The following is a 14,180-nucleotide window of genomic DNA, read 5'->3' on the forward strand; positions in this document are numbered from 1 at the left end:
TGTTCTTTCTGTAAGGGAAGAGAAAGTGGTTCAGCTGGTGAAATAGAGCAGCTGCGAGTTTGTTGATGCCCAGCGTTGAAGTCTCTGTATTCCTCAAATGGGTCCTGTCGGTCTTGGAACCCAGAACTCATCCATGTATCCGTGAGAAGTGATAGTGTTTCAGTTCTTGCCAAGATTTTATTAGTCTGATTAATGTGAAAACATTGAGACTCTAAGTAAGCACTTACAGGAAAGATTCTTCAAAAAGATCTTTCTGATTTTTGCTTTTTTCACTGTGTTCCCCCTGACTGCCATTTTTCTTAAAGCAGTGTCCTGTAATTGAACAAAGGTGAGTGTTGGCATCAGACTGGGTGATTTGAATTTCGTTCCAGCCTCTTATTAATTCTGTGACCCTGGTTCACCCTGAGACTCGGGTTTCTGTATCTGTTTAATGGGGATGAGAATACCTGCCTCGCAGGGACCCTGGGAAGATTAGACCAGGTAACACTTACAAGGCAGAGTTCCCTGGCACCGAATAGGAAGGTCAGTGTCCATTCTGTTTTCTTATTGGAAGATAACAAATAGCTGCTAATCAATGTTATTTACATCTAAAATTGTCCAGGAAAGGAAATTCCTGGTTAATCAAATATTGATACATTTAAAGTTACTATGTGTTGGTATAATCTGTTAAAGAATTAAAAAATAACGGGTTATTTTTGTGTGTGTGTGTGTGTGTGTGTGTGTGTGTGTAGCATTCTTTGTTGACTTCAGAATAAATTTCAAGAACATCAAGTACCTACTTACAATAAAAATATAGAATACTAGGGAACTGTCTTTTTTTGACAGTCTCGCTCTGTCACCCCGGCTGGCGTGCAGTGGTGCTATCTCAGATCACTGCAACCTCCGCCTCCTGGGTTCAATCAATTCCTAGTCCTTAGCCTCCCCAGTAGCTGGGATTACAGGTGCCCTCTTAATTTTTGTCTTTTTAGTAGAGACAGGGTTTCGCCATGTTGCCCAGGCTGGTCTCGAGCTCCTGAGCTCAAGCAATCCACCCGCCTTGGCCTCCCAAAGTGCTGGGATTACAGGCATGAGCCACCGCACCCGGTTGTTAACTGTATTCATTGGAAATTTCTTTCTGCTTCTGCAAACTTGCAGTTCATATATATGAGTTTTTTTTTTTTTTTTCTTGTTAATGTTAGTAAAAAGTCCATATGTAATAAATTAAGGGGTTTGGTAGGGGCTTCTAGGCTCCAAGGAGAGGGGAGAAAAAAGTTGTAGAATTCTCAAGGAAGCAGGCAGCAAAGTACAAAAGCAGGCAGCCCCCTTCCTTCTTGGCCCCATTGCAGTAAGTTCGGATTTCATTTGTGGAGCAGATGAAGGGCAAACCTTGATCGTGAGCTTTGCCAAAGCTTTCCGGTGAAATTCTAGACCCTCCTTGGCCCTGGTCAGGATCCTAGAAGACTGTACCTGCATGAACCTCATGGTACCGCATGGTCCTAAGAAATACCACTCGCCAAATGTTACTGATGAAAACCCGTCTGAGTGCCAGCTCATACCAGTTTACTCTTTGCATATATGCTAATGAAGAAAAAAGGCATTTTTTCTAACTAGTGTGAGGCCATAGGATGATAGCTAGAAATTTGGAGCCTTTGCTCATTAAGGTTCAAGGATAAAATATTTTTGTACGTTGAGGGGTTGGGAGATTTTCTAAATTTCCGTGAAGAAACGTAGTGAATTCACCTAGAGGCTTGGCAGTCAGACCTCTCTGTAAGTTGTTAGTTGGGGAGAGTCGCTTCCAAGGATAAAAATTCATGGTATCAGCATTTTTACTTAAGGTGTTTTGTTTCTTGTTATCACCCTGGCAACATGGAAGGAACTCTGGGAACTGGCTTCTTTTGCAGTCATCCCATGTGGAGGTCAGGCAATAGGTGGTCCTCATTTCTTGGGTGCGAATAAATTTTCTGTTGACTACAAAAGAAACTTTCAGTTCTAGAAAGGGGTGAAAAAGATTGAGTTTGCCTACAAGGACGGAGAAGCTGCTGCACAATACTAAGCTGTGGCTGATACAGGATCCTCTTCAGGCTCACAGCAGACATGGCTAGACCCTGTAGACTACTAAACAGCTAATCAAAGAGGATATTTATTGGAAAGGACTGTTCAATGTAACCTTCAAGTAGAAAAGTGTTGCCCTAGCCTTTTTCTACTTTAATTTGTTTCAATGCTCCTTTTCATGGCCAAATTGAATATATAAAGTGAGCCTTATACACATGCTAATCACTTTCTTCTGTTGTGGGATTTTTAAGTGTGGCTCTTTGTTTTGCAAAGGTGACAGCTTGACATGTGGAATGGAGGCATGAGCAGGATATGTATGTTCCTTATCAATAATGGAGATATATGTGCTTTTGCTTATTCCTGTTTGACTTAACTGCTCTTTGCCTGTTATTTATCTGATAGCGTTGTCATTTCTCTTTCAGAAACTTTTATGGGATGGAAAAGAGAAAAAAGACTTCTAAGTTTGGTTATTAACCATGTAGATTTTTCAAATGTAGCTACCATGTGTGCTTTAATTTTGACCATTATAGTTTTTGGCTATCGAAGACTGTGATCGACCCTGACCTAAGGTCAATCTCTTGTGGCCAGAGAGAAGGACTGAAGGACTCCCAAGGTCCTCCTCCAGCCTTGTGGCCCTGTCTTATTTAAATAAATAAATATAAGCATATATAGTACATGTAAAAATATAATATGGCTGTATGTAGATACAGATGTAGATAAACAAATGGCACAAGAAAGGATACCAAAATGGGATGATCCCTAATTGGGGGACAGAGACGAACCTTAAATACTAAATACTGTTTCAAAGGAAAAATTAACTCAATTGCTTTAGCACATCACTTTATTTTAAAAGCACCAAATTAGTTTTAGTCTAATGCCAACTTTCACTTACTCAGATTTTGGCCTTAATTAAAGCCCACCCAACTAAGGATAAGTTTCTTCTTTAATAAAGCATTACTCTTGTGATTAAAAGGATTCTGTAATTGTCAATGACTGAAGAAAATATTTCATAGGAATTTTATATCTTTATTTCTACAAAATATTATTAACATCAGGTACTTTAATGTGATTTTCGTATTTTACTTATTTATAATTCTGTTTTAAAATAGGCTTAAACATAATAGAACTATGGGCCGGGCGTGGTGGCTCACGCATGTAATGCCAGCACTTTGGAGGCCAAGGTGGGCAGATCACCTGAGGTCAAGAGTTCGAGACCAGCCTGGCCAACATGGTGAAACCTCGTCTCTACTAAAAATACAAAAGAAAATTAGCTGGGTGTGGTGGCACATGCCTGTAGTCCCAGCTACTTGGGGAGGCTGAGGCAGAAGAATTGCTTGAACCCAGAAAGCAGAAGTTGCAGTGAGCCAAAGATCACGCCATTGCACTCCAGCCTGGGCGACAGAGGGAGACTCCATCTCAAAAAAAAAAAAAAAAAAAGATGTAGCACTATGATTTTAAAATGTCTTGTTCTTTGTGCTGCATTTCAATTTTACTTGCTTTCTAACTATAAGGCTGAGGCTCTTTAATTTGATAAATACCTTTCAATTTTATAAACACATGTTAAACACTTTTAGGTGATAGAAGCTATAGGAAAAGGGTGGAATTGGTCAGAGTCTTTATTTGCACGCTTTTATTTGAACCATTTAAAATTAGCGTGAATGCTGGGCCAGCATACTCATTTGCCACAGACCCCAACACTCCCTATTGCATTATAGTTATCTGTTTCATACTTGTGTATTACCTTCTTGGCCACCTCTGTGAGAGACTCACAGAAGGGACATGGATGGAAACAACCACAAGAAATTCTAATCTGATCTGGTGACAGATCCTTGCTTCAATGGCTTATCTCTAAGGTGCAGTTGGCAGTGTGGGGAGGCCAGAAGGTATAGTGCTCAGGCCCATAGCAAGGTGCTGGGTGGGAGGGCTTGAATAGTGACATTAAGGACTCATTTACGTGTTGGCTTTGCTCTGGTCAGGCCCTGATGAAAACAAACAAAAGGCTCAGTGGCACCTTACTATAAACTTCTCTGTTTTTTCTTTTTTTTCTCTCTTTCTGTTTTTCCTTCCTAATAGGTGAACACACAGGATTTCAGAGGACTAGTGCGGGAAGATGCCGTTCTCTACCTGTTAGAAATCCCTAAAGGTGAAATGGTGACCATTTTAGCTCAGAGCCGAGCCGATGGTGAGCAAGTTTGGTCATTTAGTTTTGTTGGGGTTGGGGGTGGGGAGTGGGAAGGATGAGAGAGGTGTCTTGGTACCAGAATAGGCAAATCTGGGTAATAAAAAATTGAGATGGATCTCAACACCCAATCCTTGGGTCCTAGGTGTGTGAAGAAAATCTGGGTGCCATTTAACTTTTCCATAAAAATGTTTTCTATGCATACACTGAAATAATTTTACTAGTTGTGTCATTTTGGAATAAAAGTGCCTTCCTGAACAGTGATGCAGCCTTACGTTCTGCCTGGAGTTATTAGTGAGTTTACATATGACAGGTGCAAAGGCCATGGCTGCTGGCTGGTGCCCCTGTTGCCCCCAGCCAGTCTGACAAGTTGTTTCGCCTTTCCAGGCGTTGTTCTCATCTGTGAAGTGAGGGTTGAGAGTATCTTCCTTGTCTGCTTCAGAGTTTGATTGGCGACTGTGTTAATCAAGTTCTTCAGAGAAACAGAACCGATAGGAGATATTGGAATCAATAGGAGAGAAAGAGATTTATTGTAAAGAATTGGCTCACATAATTATGGGGACTGGCAAGTGCCAAGATCTGCAGTGAAAATGGTCAAGGTAGAGACTCAGGAGAGCCAGTGATTTAGTTCTAGTCTCAGTCTGAAGGGCTGAGAACCCGGAGAGCCAATGGTGTAGTTCCAGTACAAAGGCAGGGAAAAGAGCTGATGTCGCCTTTCGAAGGCCATCAGGCAGGAAGAGTAGTTTCCTCTTAATTGAGAATGGGTCTGGTTTTCATTCTCTTCAGACCCTCAACTGATTGGATGAGGCCCACCCGCATCGGGGAGGGCGATCTTCTTTGCTCAGTCTACCCATTTATACGTGACTCTCATTCAAAAACACCCTCAGAGAAAGACCTAGAATAAAGTCTGACCAAATACCTGGTCATTTCATGGCCCGGTCAAGTTGAAATAAAAATAACCATTGCAGCAAGCCGTGAAGCTGGTAATTTGTCCTTGTTCCTGTTGGAGCTGTGATTCCCATAGGACTTGTGCACTGAATGGAAGGAAGGTAAAGGGGAGATCAGAGATGGGAGAAGCTGTGTTGAGTGTCTAATACTTTTAACTTGTATGAAGCTGAATGCAACAAACAATGCTTTTGTCTTTCAGTGTATAGAGACATCCTGGCTTGTGGCAGAGGGGATTCATTTTTTATAAGAAGCCACTTTGAATGTGAGAAGGAAACTCCACAGAGCCTGGCCTTCACCAGGGGGGAGGTCTTCCGAGTGGTAGACACACTGTATGACGGCAAACTGGGCCACTGGCTGGCTGTGAGGATTGGGAACGAGTTGGAGAAAGGCTTAATCCCCAACAAGAGCAGGTAACAGAGATCGCATTCTCACACACCCCTTTTAATCCTTCCCCTTGCAGAAAACTACAGGCCCCCTCCCTGCAAAAGGAAACCCCACATGAGTTCATTATGTGTCATCATCTGTTTCTTGTTTATGGAGAGTGGCGTGAATTGTAAATAGCCACCAGCTGGTTTGTTGTGAGTAAATTTAGCATCATGTGGTTGGTTGTTGCATGTGGCTGTTTGAACAACTTCCTAAAGAGTGTCTACTGCCTTGTACCGTGTACAAGAGAGATACTGAATGGCCATAGCATGCCAGGACACCTCTTAGAGACAAGGTACCCTTGTCTGGTGTCCCGTCTCCATCCTTGGAGAGGCTTATGCACCCCAGTGAACACTTGGTATTTGGCTGACAGTGCAGGAACCTAGAAAAGAGGCCTGTATTTGAGCAGGAGTTCCAGGTGTGGTGTGTACTGTGTACTGGCGTATCAGAATGAGCCAGATTTCACATGTTTATTGCTGAGCCATTTCTGGTAGATTTCATAGAGACCCAGCCTTTTTCTGCTCCCATTTGGAAGTGACGGTCCCCACATTTCCCACCCTCTGAAACTTCTTCATTGTTAAGCGGAATCTTCTCTGAGCTCAGAAGTAAAATCGATTGGATTTGATTAATGAAATGTATGTTTGCTGCGTTTTCTGGCTTTAGAGATTTACTTCCCATGGTTTCTTCTCAGAGCTGAACAAATGGCCAGTGTTCAGAATGCCCAGAGAGACAATGCTGGGGACAGGGCAGATTTCTGGAGAATGCGTGGCCAGAGGTCTGGGGTGAAGAAGAACCTGAGGAAAAGTCGGGAAGACCTTACAGCCGTTGTGTCTGTCAGCACCAAATTCCCGGCTTATGAGAGGGTTTTGCTGCGAGAAGGTGAGGAAGCACCATGGGGCCTGGAAATGATCTGACTGGGCTCTGAGCCTGTTCATCTTCATTTTCAGACCGTATGGTCAAGTTCTAACTGTTCACCTTCATTTTCAGACTGTATGGTCAGGTTCTAACTGTTCACCTTCATTTTCAGACTGTATGGTCAGGTTCTAACTGTTCACCTTCATTTTCAGACTGTATGGTCAGGTTCTAACTGTTCACCTTCATTTTCAGACTGTATGGTCAGGTTCTAACTTATGTATGTCCGTTATGCCAAAGGCAGTTTATAGAGTTGAAATCAAACTCTAACAAGGAGCATGATTTATAAAAAGCTGTTCCAATTCCTAAATTCAGGCTTATTTCTGCAACCTAAAAAATGTTTTAATACCACTGTTCAAAAATTTCCTTATATTGGCTGGACACTGTATCTTACGACTGTAATCCTAGCACTTTGGGAGGCCAAGGTGGCAGGATCACTGGAGCTCAGAAGTTCAAGACTAACCTGGGCAATATAGTGAGACCTCATCTCTGCAAAAAATAAAAAAAGTTTCCATATATTATCAGTGGCAAAGTTTGTGTTTAAAAATGGTGAGGAGCTAGGCAGTGTAGTCCCAGCTACTCAGGAAGCTTGAGGTAGGAGGATCGCTTGAGCCTAGGAGTTTGAGTTTAGTCTGGGCAGCATAGTGAGATCTTGTCTCTTAAAGAAAATATATCTAGGTTAGTATGTGGTTGAATGAAAAGAAGAAAATTGTTTTAAATGGTGAGGATAGTGAAGGCATATTCTTCAGAACAGAGCCAAGCTGAGTTGGGGGTGGTAGAAACCACAGTTTCTCTCATTTAGTTATGTTATCAAAAGGCCATATGATACTTGTACTGCTTATTTTAACAGCTAGGCAAGTGTGTATGCTTTAACGGCCTTTCTTGTCATTTCAGCTGGTTTCAAGAGACCTGTGGTCTTATTCGGCCCCATAGCTGATATAGCAATGGAAAAATTGGCAAATGAGTTACCTGACTGGTTTCAAACTGCTAGTAAGTCTATCAGTGTTTTTTTTTTTCCTCTCCCATATTTTTATTTTGAAAAATTTCTAACAGAGGAGTTGGAAGAATCGTGAACACCCACGTACCCTTCACCTGGAATCACCAGTTGCTAACATTTTTCATGCACTTTCTCTCACCCACTCCTTGCACCATAGACACACACACACAAACTCTTTCAAATATTTCTGCAGAATCATTTATGACACTTTATCCCGGAATACTTGTGGGAATCTCCTAAGAACAAGGACTTTCTCCCACATAACTGCAATACCATTATCACAGCCAAGAAAGATAACACATTGATACAGTGTAATTTCGTATATAGTCCATTTTCCACATTTTCATCCTAGTTATATGCTTCATAGCTTTTTTTTTTTTTTTTTTTAAATTCAGGATACAACCAAGGATCATTCATGACATTTGACTTTTATGTCTTTTTGTGATTTTTATGTCTTTCCAGTCCCCTCTTTTTTCCTAAATAATTTTGTTACACTGATATTTTGAAGAATCCAAGCTAGTTGTCTCCTAGAATGCTTCCTGTTGGACTGGCCTAACCGTTTCTTCACGATTAGATTTCCGCTAAGCAGGCTGTGTGGGTCCTTCCCACTGAATCTCTTTAGGAGGCACCTAATGTCAGGTGTGCCGTCATTGCTGATGCTAGGTGGGAGTATTTGATTGTCACCGTTTTCTAAACAATTATTTAGCTCCCTGCTTTTGCTTTTGCAGAAACGGAACCAAAAGATGCAGGATCTGAGAAATCCACCGGAGTGGTCCGGTTAAATACCGTGAGGCAAATTATTGAACAGGTGAGAAAATTCATCCACAGACCATGTTCTCAGAAATAATTAGATCATGGTTTGCTGCAGTCACTTTTAGAATAGTATCTGTACCTTAATCATTAAATGTTAATAATAAAAAATTGGCCAGGTGCAGTGGCTCACACCTGTAATCCCAGCCCTTTGAGAGGCTGAAGCGGGTAGATCACCTAAGGTCAGGAGTTAGAGACCAGCCTGGCCAACATGGTGAAACCCTGTCTCTACTAAAATTATAATTAGCCGGGCGTGGTGGCAGGTGCCTGTAGTCCCAGCTACTCAGGAGGCTGAGGCAGGAGAATCGCTTGAACCCAGGAGGCAGAGGTTACAGTGAGCCGAGATGGCACCATTGCACTCCAGCCTGGGCGATGAGAGCAAAACTCCATCTCAAAAAAAAAAAAAAAAAAAAAAAAAAGATAATGTGAATGCAAACCATTTCACTGTGTGGAAACCAGTCGCTGTTTTCTGGCAGCAACATACTGGTTTTTTTTTTTTCAGAGTTCTCAGCATTATACCAAATAATGTGTTAATTCATTTTATCAGAAGTTCTAACACATTGATAATATTGAAGTGGGCATTATGTGGAAGGAAATGTGTTCTGCTTCTTGATTTAAATTTACAAGATAGGCCGGGTATGGTGGTTCACGCCTGTAATCCCAGCACTTTGGGAGACAGAGGCAGGCGATCACCTAAAGTCAGGAGTTTGAGACCAGCCTGGCCAACATGGTGAAACCCTGTCTCTACTAAATATACAAAAATTAGCTGGCCATGGTGGTGGTGGGCACCTGTAATCCCAGCTACTCAGGAGGCTGAGACAGGAGAATTGCTTGAACCCAGGAGTCGGAGGTCACAGTGAGCCGAGATTGCACCATTGCACTCCAGGCTGGGCAACAGAGCGGGACTTCATCTCAAATAAGTGAATAAATAAACAAACAAGATACGTCTCATACAGCCTTTACTTATTAAAACGAAGTCTTTGATGCTATATTACTTTATATACCCATTTATATAACTGTTCCCCATTTGTAACAGGATAAGCATGCACTACTGGATGTGACTCCGAAAGCTGTGGACCTGTTGAATTACACCCAGTGGTTCCCAATTGTGATTTTTTTCAACCCAGACTCCAGACAAGGTGTCAAAACCATGAGACAAAGGTTAAATCCAGCGTCCAACAAAAGTTCTCGAAAGTTATTTGATCAAGCCAACAAGCTTAAAAAAACGTGTGCACACCTTTTTACAGGTAAGTGAAATGTAAATGTTGTGCCTTTGCTCAAAAATGAGAAATAGAGAATTGAAGAATAGAAGAAATGACTAATTAATCTGAATGGAGAATTTGAAATCGTGTTCATGACTCCTTGAAAAATAGTTAATCCTATAAAACGAGATGTTAGACCAATGGCATTTGTATATTGAACTTTGTAATTTTGTCTATTTGAAAATGATCCTAAAGATCCATGATATGGTAATAATTAGCCATTTTGATGAAGTTCAGATTTTCCTGTGAGACTATAAGGCTAGTGATTGAGCCAGGCCGAACACCTACATCTCTGTAGAGATTGTGTCATTGTTCAGTACTCGCCATCAATACATGTATTAACTCACAAAGCAAAAGGAACTTGGTTTCATTATTTAAAAATATCCCTGTCTGGCATGGTGGATAACACTTGTAATCCTCCCACTTTGGGAGGCCAAGGCAGGAGGATCACTTGAACCCAGGAGATGGAGACCAGCCTGAGCAGCATGGTGAGATCCTGTCTCTACTATAAAGGGCCAAGCATGGTGGTACATGCCTATGGCTGAGGTGGGAGGATCGCTTGAGCCAGGAGTTCAAGGCTGCAGTGAACTATGATGGCACCGCTGCACTCCTGCCTGGGTGACTGAGCAAGACCCTGTCTCTTAAAAAAAAAAAACAAAAAAACTCCAAACTAGAAACTTGGACACTCTGAGTATTGGATGATTTAAAGATTTATTACTCCTCTTTGTTAGGTGTAATAATAATATTGTGATCTTTTTTAAACAAAGTTCTTTTAGGAATGCATACTAAATAAAATATTTATGGTTGACCTAATATAATGTTGGGAATTTGCCTAAATAGTCTGGAGTGAAGAGAGTAGATGGGATTATAGACAGGACAAGACTGGCCGAGACTTGGTAGTTGTTAGTTGTTGAATTGGTTGATATGTACATGGGAGTTCATTAAACTGCTATCTGTACTTTTGTACATGTTTAAAGATTTACCTAATAGAATATATTTTTAAGTCCATGAAACAAAGACCCATTGCTATTACTCATGAAAGTAAAATGGTCTAAGAACATGACATATTTTAATAACAAAATATTCACTATCTATATAAATGATGAATTCTGTGCATATGGGATTATTAAGAGTTTTAAAGGGTTACATAAGTTTTGTGGTCATGCGGGGCATTATTTTGTGGGGGCAACATGAGGAGACTGCAAGGATATGATACCCTCAGGATGAGGCTAGCTTCTTGAGTTCATTGCGCATCATCATCCACCCATGTCATTTTTAGCATATCTCTGATACTGGAGAGGATGGGGGTGAATGATTGTGTTCACATTAGATGCTTGTTTTAGTGTAACTTGGTTTTTCTTGTTAAAGAGAGGTGCACTACTTACCACTGTGGCCAAATGAGACATAGTTTAACCAAATGCAGAGGAGGAAGTGGTCCATCATAAACTAGATTTCTGTGAATGTAGTCTTAAGTACTCATACTCTTGGTATGTTTATCAATATCTTTTCTGTCCTTTTTACTAGTATTATTATTACTATACAATAATATAGTAACATATTAGTAATATAGTGAAGAGTGGTACGGCCTTCCATGTGTGCTGTCTTATTAGGCCATAAGAAAGGCCAGCACTTTTGCATAGTCACAATTCTGGTGAATGGCTGAGCCCAGACTAAACTATGGTGTCCATAACTGTCCAATATTGTACATGTGTTACAGCACAGACATATTCTAATCCCAAAAGGGGTCACGTAATGTAGCCCTTCCTTTTAACAGATTAAAAAACTGAGGCTGAAGTGATTACAAATGAAGTTAAAACTACCCACACTTTATTTTCCCCCCTGCTTTTGTCTGAGTACACTGAATGGCTAGGGTCTTCCCTCAGAGAGTTAAATTTGGGGTTCATGTGAGGATGTAGGAAATCGGGAAGGGAAACAGTGCATTGTAGAGGAAGAACTAGGCTGAAGGCCTACAGTACTTACAGTACTTCTCAGTTAAACAGGAGAAGCTTTTTTCTGAGATTTGCCCATAAGCAAGTTGACTTGTCATAATAAGTTAAGCGTTAGGCTTGCCTCCCCAACTACCAATTTTTAAAAATTTGCTATAAAATACATTTGCATATCACAAAATTTTTTTTTTTAAAAAAACAATCTTTGAATTACATGTTTTCTTGGAGTCTTCAAAGCATTCAGTTCATGGTTTGAAGATCATTTAAGTTGAATTATGGATTTAGAGACCCAAATGGGGCTACCCTTTTATACTAAATTGTAGAATTTTAATTCCTGATTTCTCAAAGGATTATAGACTACCTGGTTGACCACAGAAAACAGAAGGAAGATGCTGGGCCCCCTAGCCGGATACCTTTGCTGTTGGTTGCCCATTTAGAGGGGTGTCTAGTGTGCCACTGTTAACCCAGGCACATGAAAAGCTTTATTGAGATTTGACTTACATACCATATAATTTACCCATTGAAAGTATACAATTCGGCTGGTCACGGTGGCTCACACCTGTAATCCCAGCACATTGGGAGGCCAAGGTGGGCAGGTCACTTGAGCTCAGGAGTTTGAGACCAGCCTGGGCAACATGATGAAACCCTGTCTCTACTAAAAATACAAAAATTAGCTGGGCGTGGTGGTGGGTACCTGTAGTCCCAGCTACTCGGGAGGCTGAGCTGGGAGGATCACTTGAGCCCAGGAGCTGGAGGTTGCAGTGAGCCAAGATTGCACTATAGCACTCCAACCTGGGCGACAATGAGATCCTGTCTCAAAAAAAAAAAAAAAAAAGTATGCAATTCAGTGGGTTTTAGTATGTTCGGAGTTGTACAGCTGTCATCACAATCAATCAATCAATCTTAGAACATTTTTATCATCCCCAAAGACACCCCATACCCATTAGCAGGCATTCCCCATTTCTCCCTTTTCCTAAACCCTCTAGTCTTAGATATTACCTTTTGCTGTTGTTCTTGGTACTTCCAAACCTCATTGGCTGGGGAGGGGGAAGTAGCACTGACCATACATGTCAGGGCTGGACACACATGCACTCAGAACCTCAGTACTCCCAACTAAGGCAGTGGCTGAGTGAGCATCCTTTCAGTATTTCACTTTCTTGAGCTCAAAAGATAGATTAAGTCTATCCAAGGGGTTATAGGCATAGCCCAGAGGTTGGGAGCAACAGATAATTAACTAGTATTGCTCTAAGGCAAAGAATCTGAGAAGCAGAATGAGATAATCCAATAATAAGCCAAAGGTACTTAATTCAGCAGAGTCAAGGGAAGGAAGCCTCATGTCTGTGCACTTGCCTGTTAAAAAGGGGTCAAAGCATGAGTTGGATGTTACCTTTACATGCAGCTTAGGAAGTTAGCTACTGTGAAGCTCTCAATTTTTATTCATAAATTTGACTGTTAATGTGAATTCAATAAGAGGTTTTGTGATATTCTTTATTTCATCAAGGGGCAAGAACATATTTCCTGCATCTCACAAATGGCCCTTTTTTCTTTATGATGAATACAGACCATACTTAGACAGCTACAACATAAAGCTTTAAAAGACTGTTTAACATTTTGTATATATTTAGTGTAAATCCCTCATTTTGTCTCTGGCGTACAAAATCTCACTTCTATTTTTAAGTATAATATTTTAGCTGTGAGAAAAACACAGTAATCTTTGCAGAGTACCATAATAGGAATATAGAAGTCCATGGAACCAAAGTTCATTTTCTTCGGGTTGTCCAATGGATCAGTGTATTTCAATGTTGTAAATAATTAATAACCAAGGAAATTGTAAGCTCATTCAGGATTTTCCAAGGTCACTGTTAGAACTTCTTAAACAGAAGAAAGCTATGTTACTTGGAGGAAAACCTGAAGCATCCTTGCTCACAAAATTTGCTTAATGGTTATGTTTGGCTTTAGAAGTGATAATACATTACAGAGGCCATGGCAATGTAGTTTAAAAGAAATCCTGATTTACCTGCAGTCTGATAATTTTAGGGGTACAATTTACCCGACTTGCTTGTCTCGTTTATCTCCATTAGGTCCATAATACATATTGCTGAAGAAATGGCATATGTTGTACTTTGTTGGTATTTTATATCTGTGCTGTAAATTTCTGTTTTAGATGGGCCATGTAGTGTAGTGACTGAGGCCATAGGCTCTGAAAGCAATCTTCTGAGCTTGCATCCAGGCTTCACACTTGCTTGGTGTGTGGCCTTGGGCTAGTTAATTTCACTACTCTGTCTTGGTTTCTCATCCATAAGACGGGCATCATAGCAATACCTACCTTGCAAAGTTTGTGTAATCATGAAATGACCTAATTCAGGTAAGGTACTTGGAAAGTAACTGATTAATGCATAGTAAGTGCTATTATGTAAGATATACTTTGTTCTGAGTAGAAAAAACTGGTTGAGTTTGTTTAATCCATATGTATATTCTAAAATGTGTAAGTCTATCAAAATGATATACAGTCAGCTCTCCATATCTGTAGTTTCCACATCCATGAGTTCAACTAACCACATATAGGAAATATTTGAGGGATAAAATGGATGGTTACATCTAAACATGTGCAGGTTTTTTTTCTTGTCATTATTCCCTAAACAATATAGTATAACAATGATTTGTGTAGCATT

General features: G+C 40.6%; 1 protein-coding gene across 9 annotated transcripts in view; it reads left to right on the top strand.

Moving 5' to 3' along the window:
- TJP2 (tight junction protein 2) overlaps positions 1 to 14,180 on the top strand; it is a 107,507-nt gene that overhangs the window by 82,670 nt on the left and 10,657 nt on the right. For all 9 annotated transcript variants that reach the window (XM_045373138.3, XM_045373139.3, XM_045373141.3 and 6 more), the window contains exons 12-17: positions 4,105 to 4,213; positions 5,358 to 5,568; positions 6,273 to 6,460; positions 7,388 to 7,483; positions 8,219 to 8,298; positions 9,337 to 9,547. In XM_045373138.3, the coding sequence (XP_045229073.3) occupies positions 4,105 to 4,213; positions 5,358 to 5,568; positions 6,273 to 6,460; positions 7,388 to 7,483; positions 8,219 to 8,298; positions 9,337 to 9,547 (895 nt within the window). The remainder of the gene's footprint in view (positions 1 to 4,104; positions 4,214 to 5,357; positions 5,569 to 6,272; positions 6,461 to 7,387; positions 7,484 to 8,218; positions 8,299 to 9,336; positions 9,548 to 14,180) is intronic.

Source organism: Macaca fascicularis, chromosome 15, assembly GCF_037993035.2.
Source record: "Macaca fascicularis isolate 582-1 chromosome 15, T2T-MFA8v1.1".
NCBI classification, from domain to species: domain Eukaryota; kingdom Metazoa; phylum Chordata; class Mammalia; order Primates; family Cercopithecidae; genus Macaca; species Macaca fascicularis.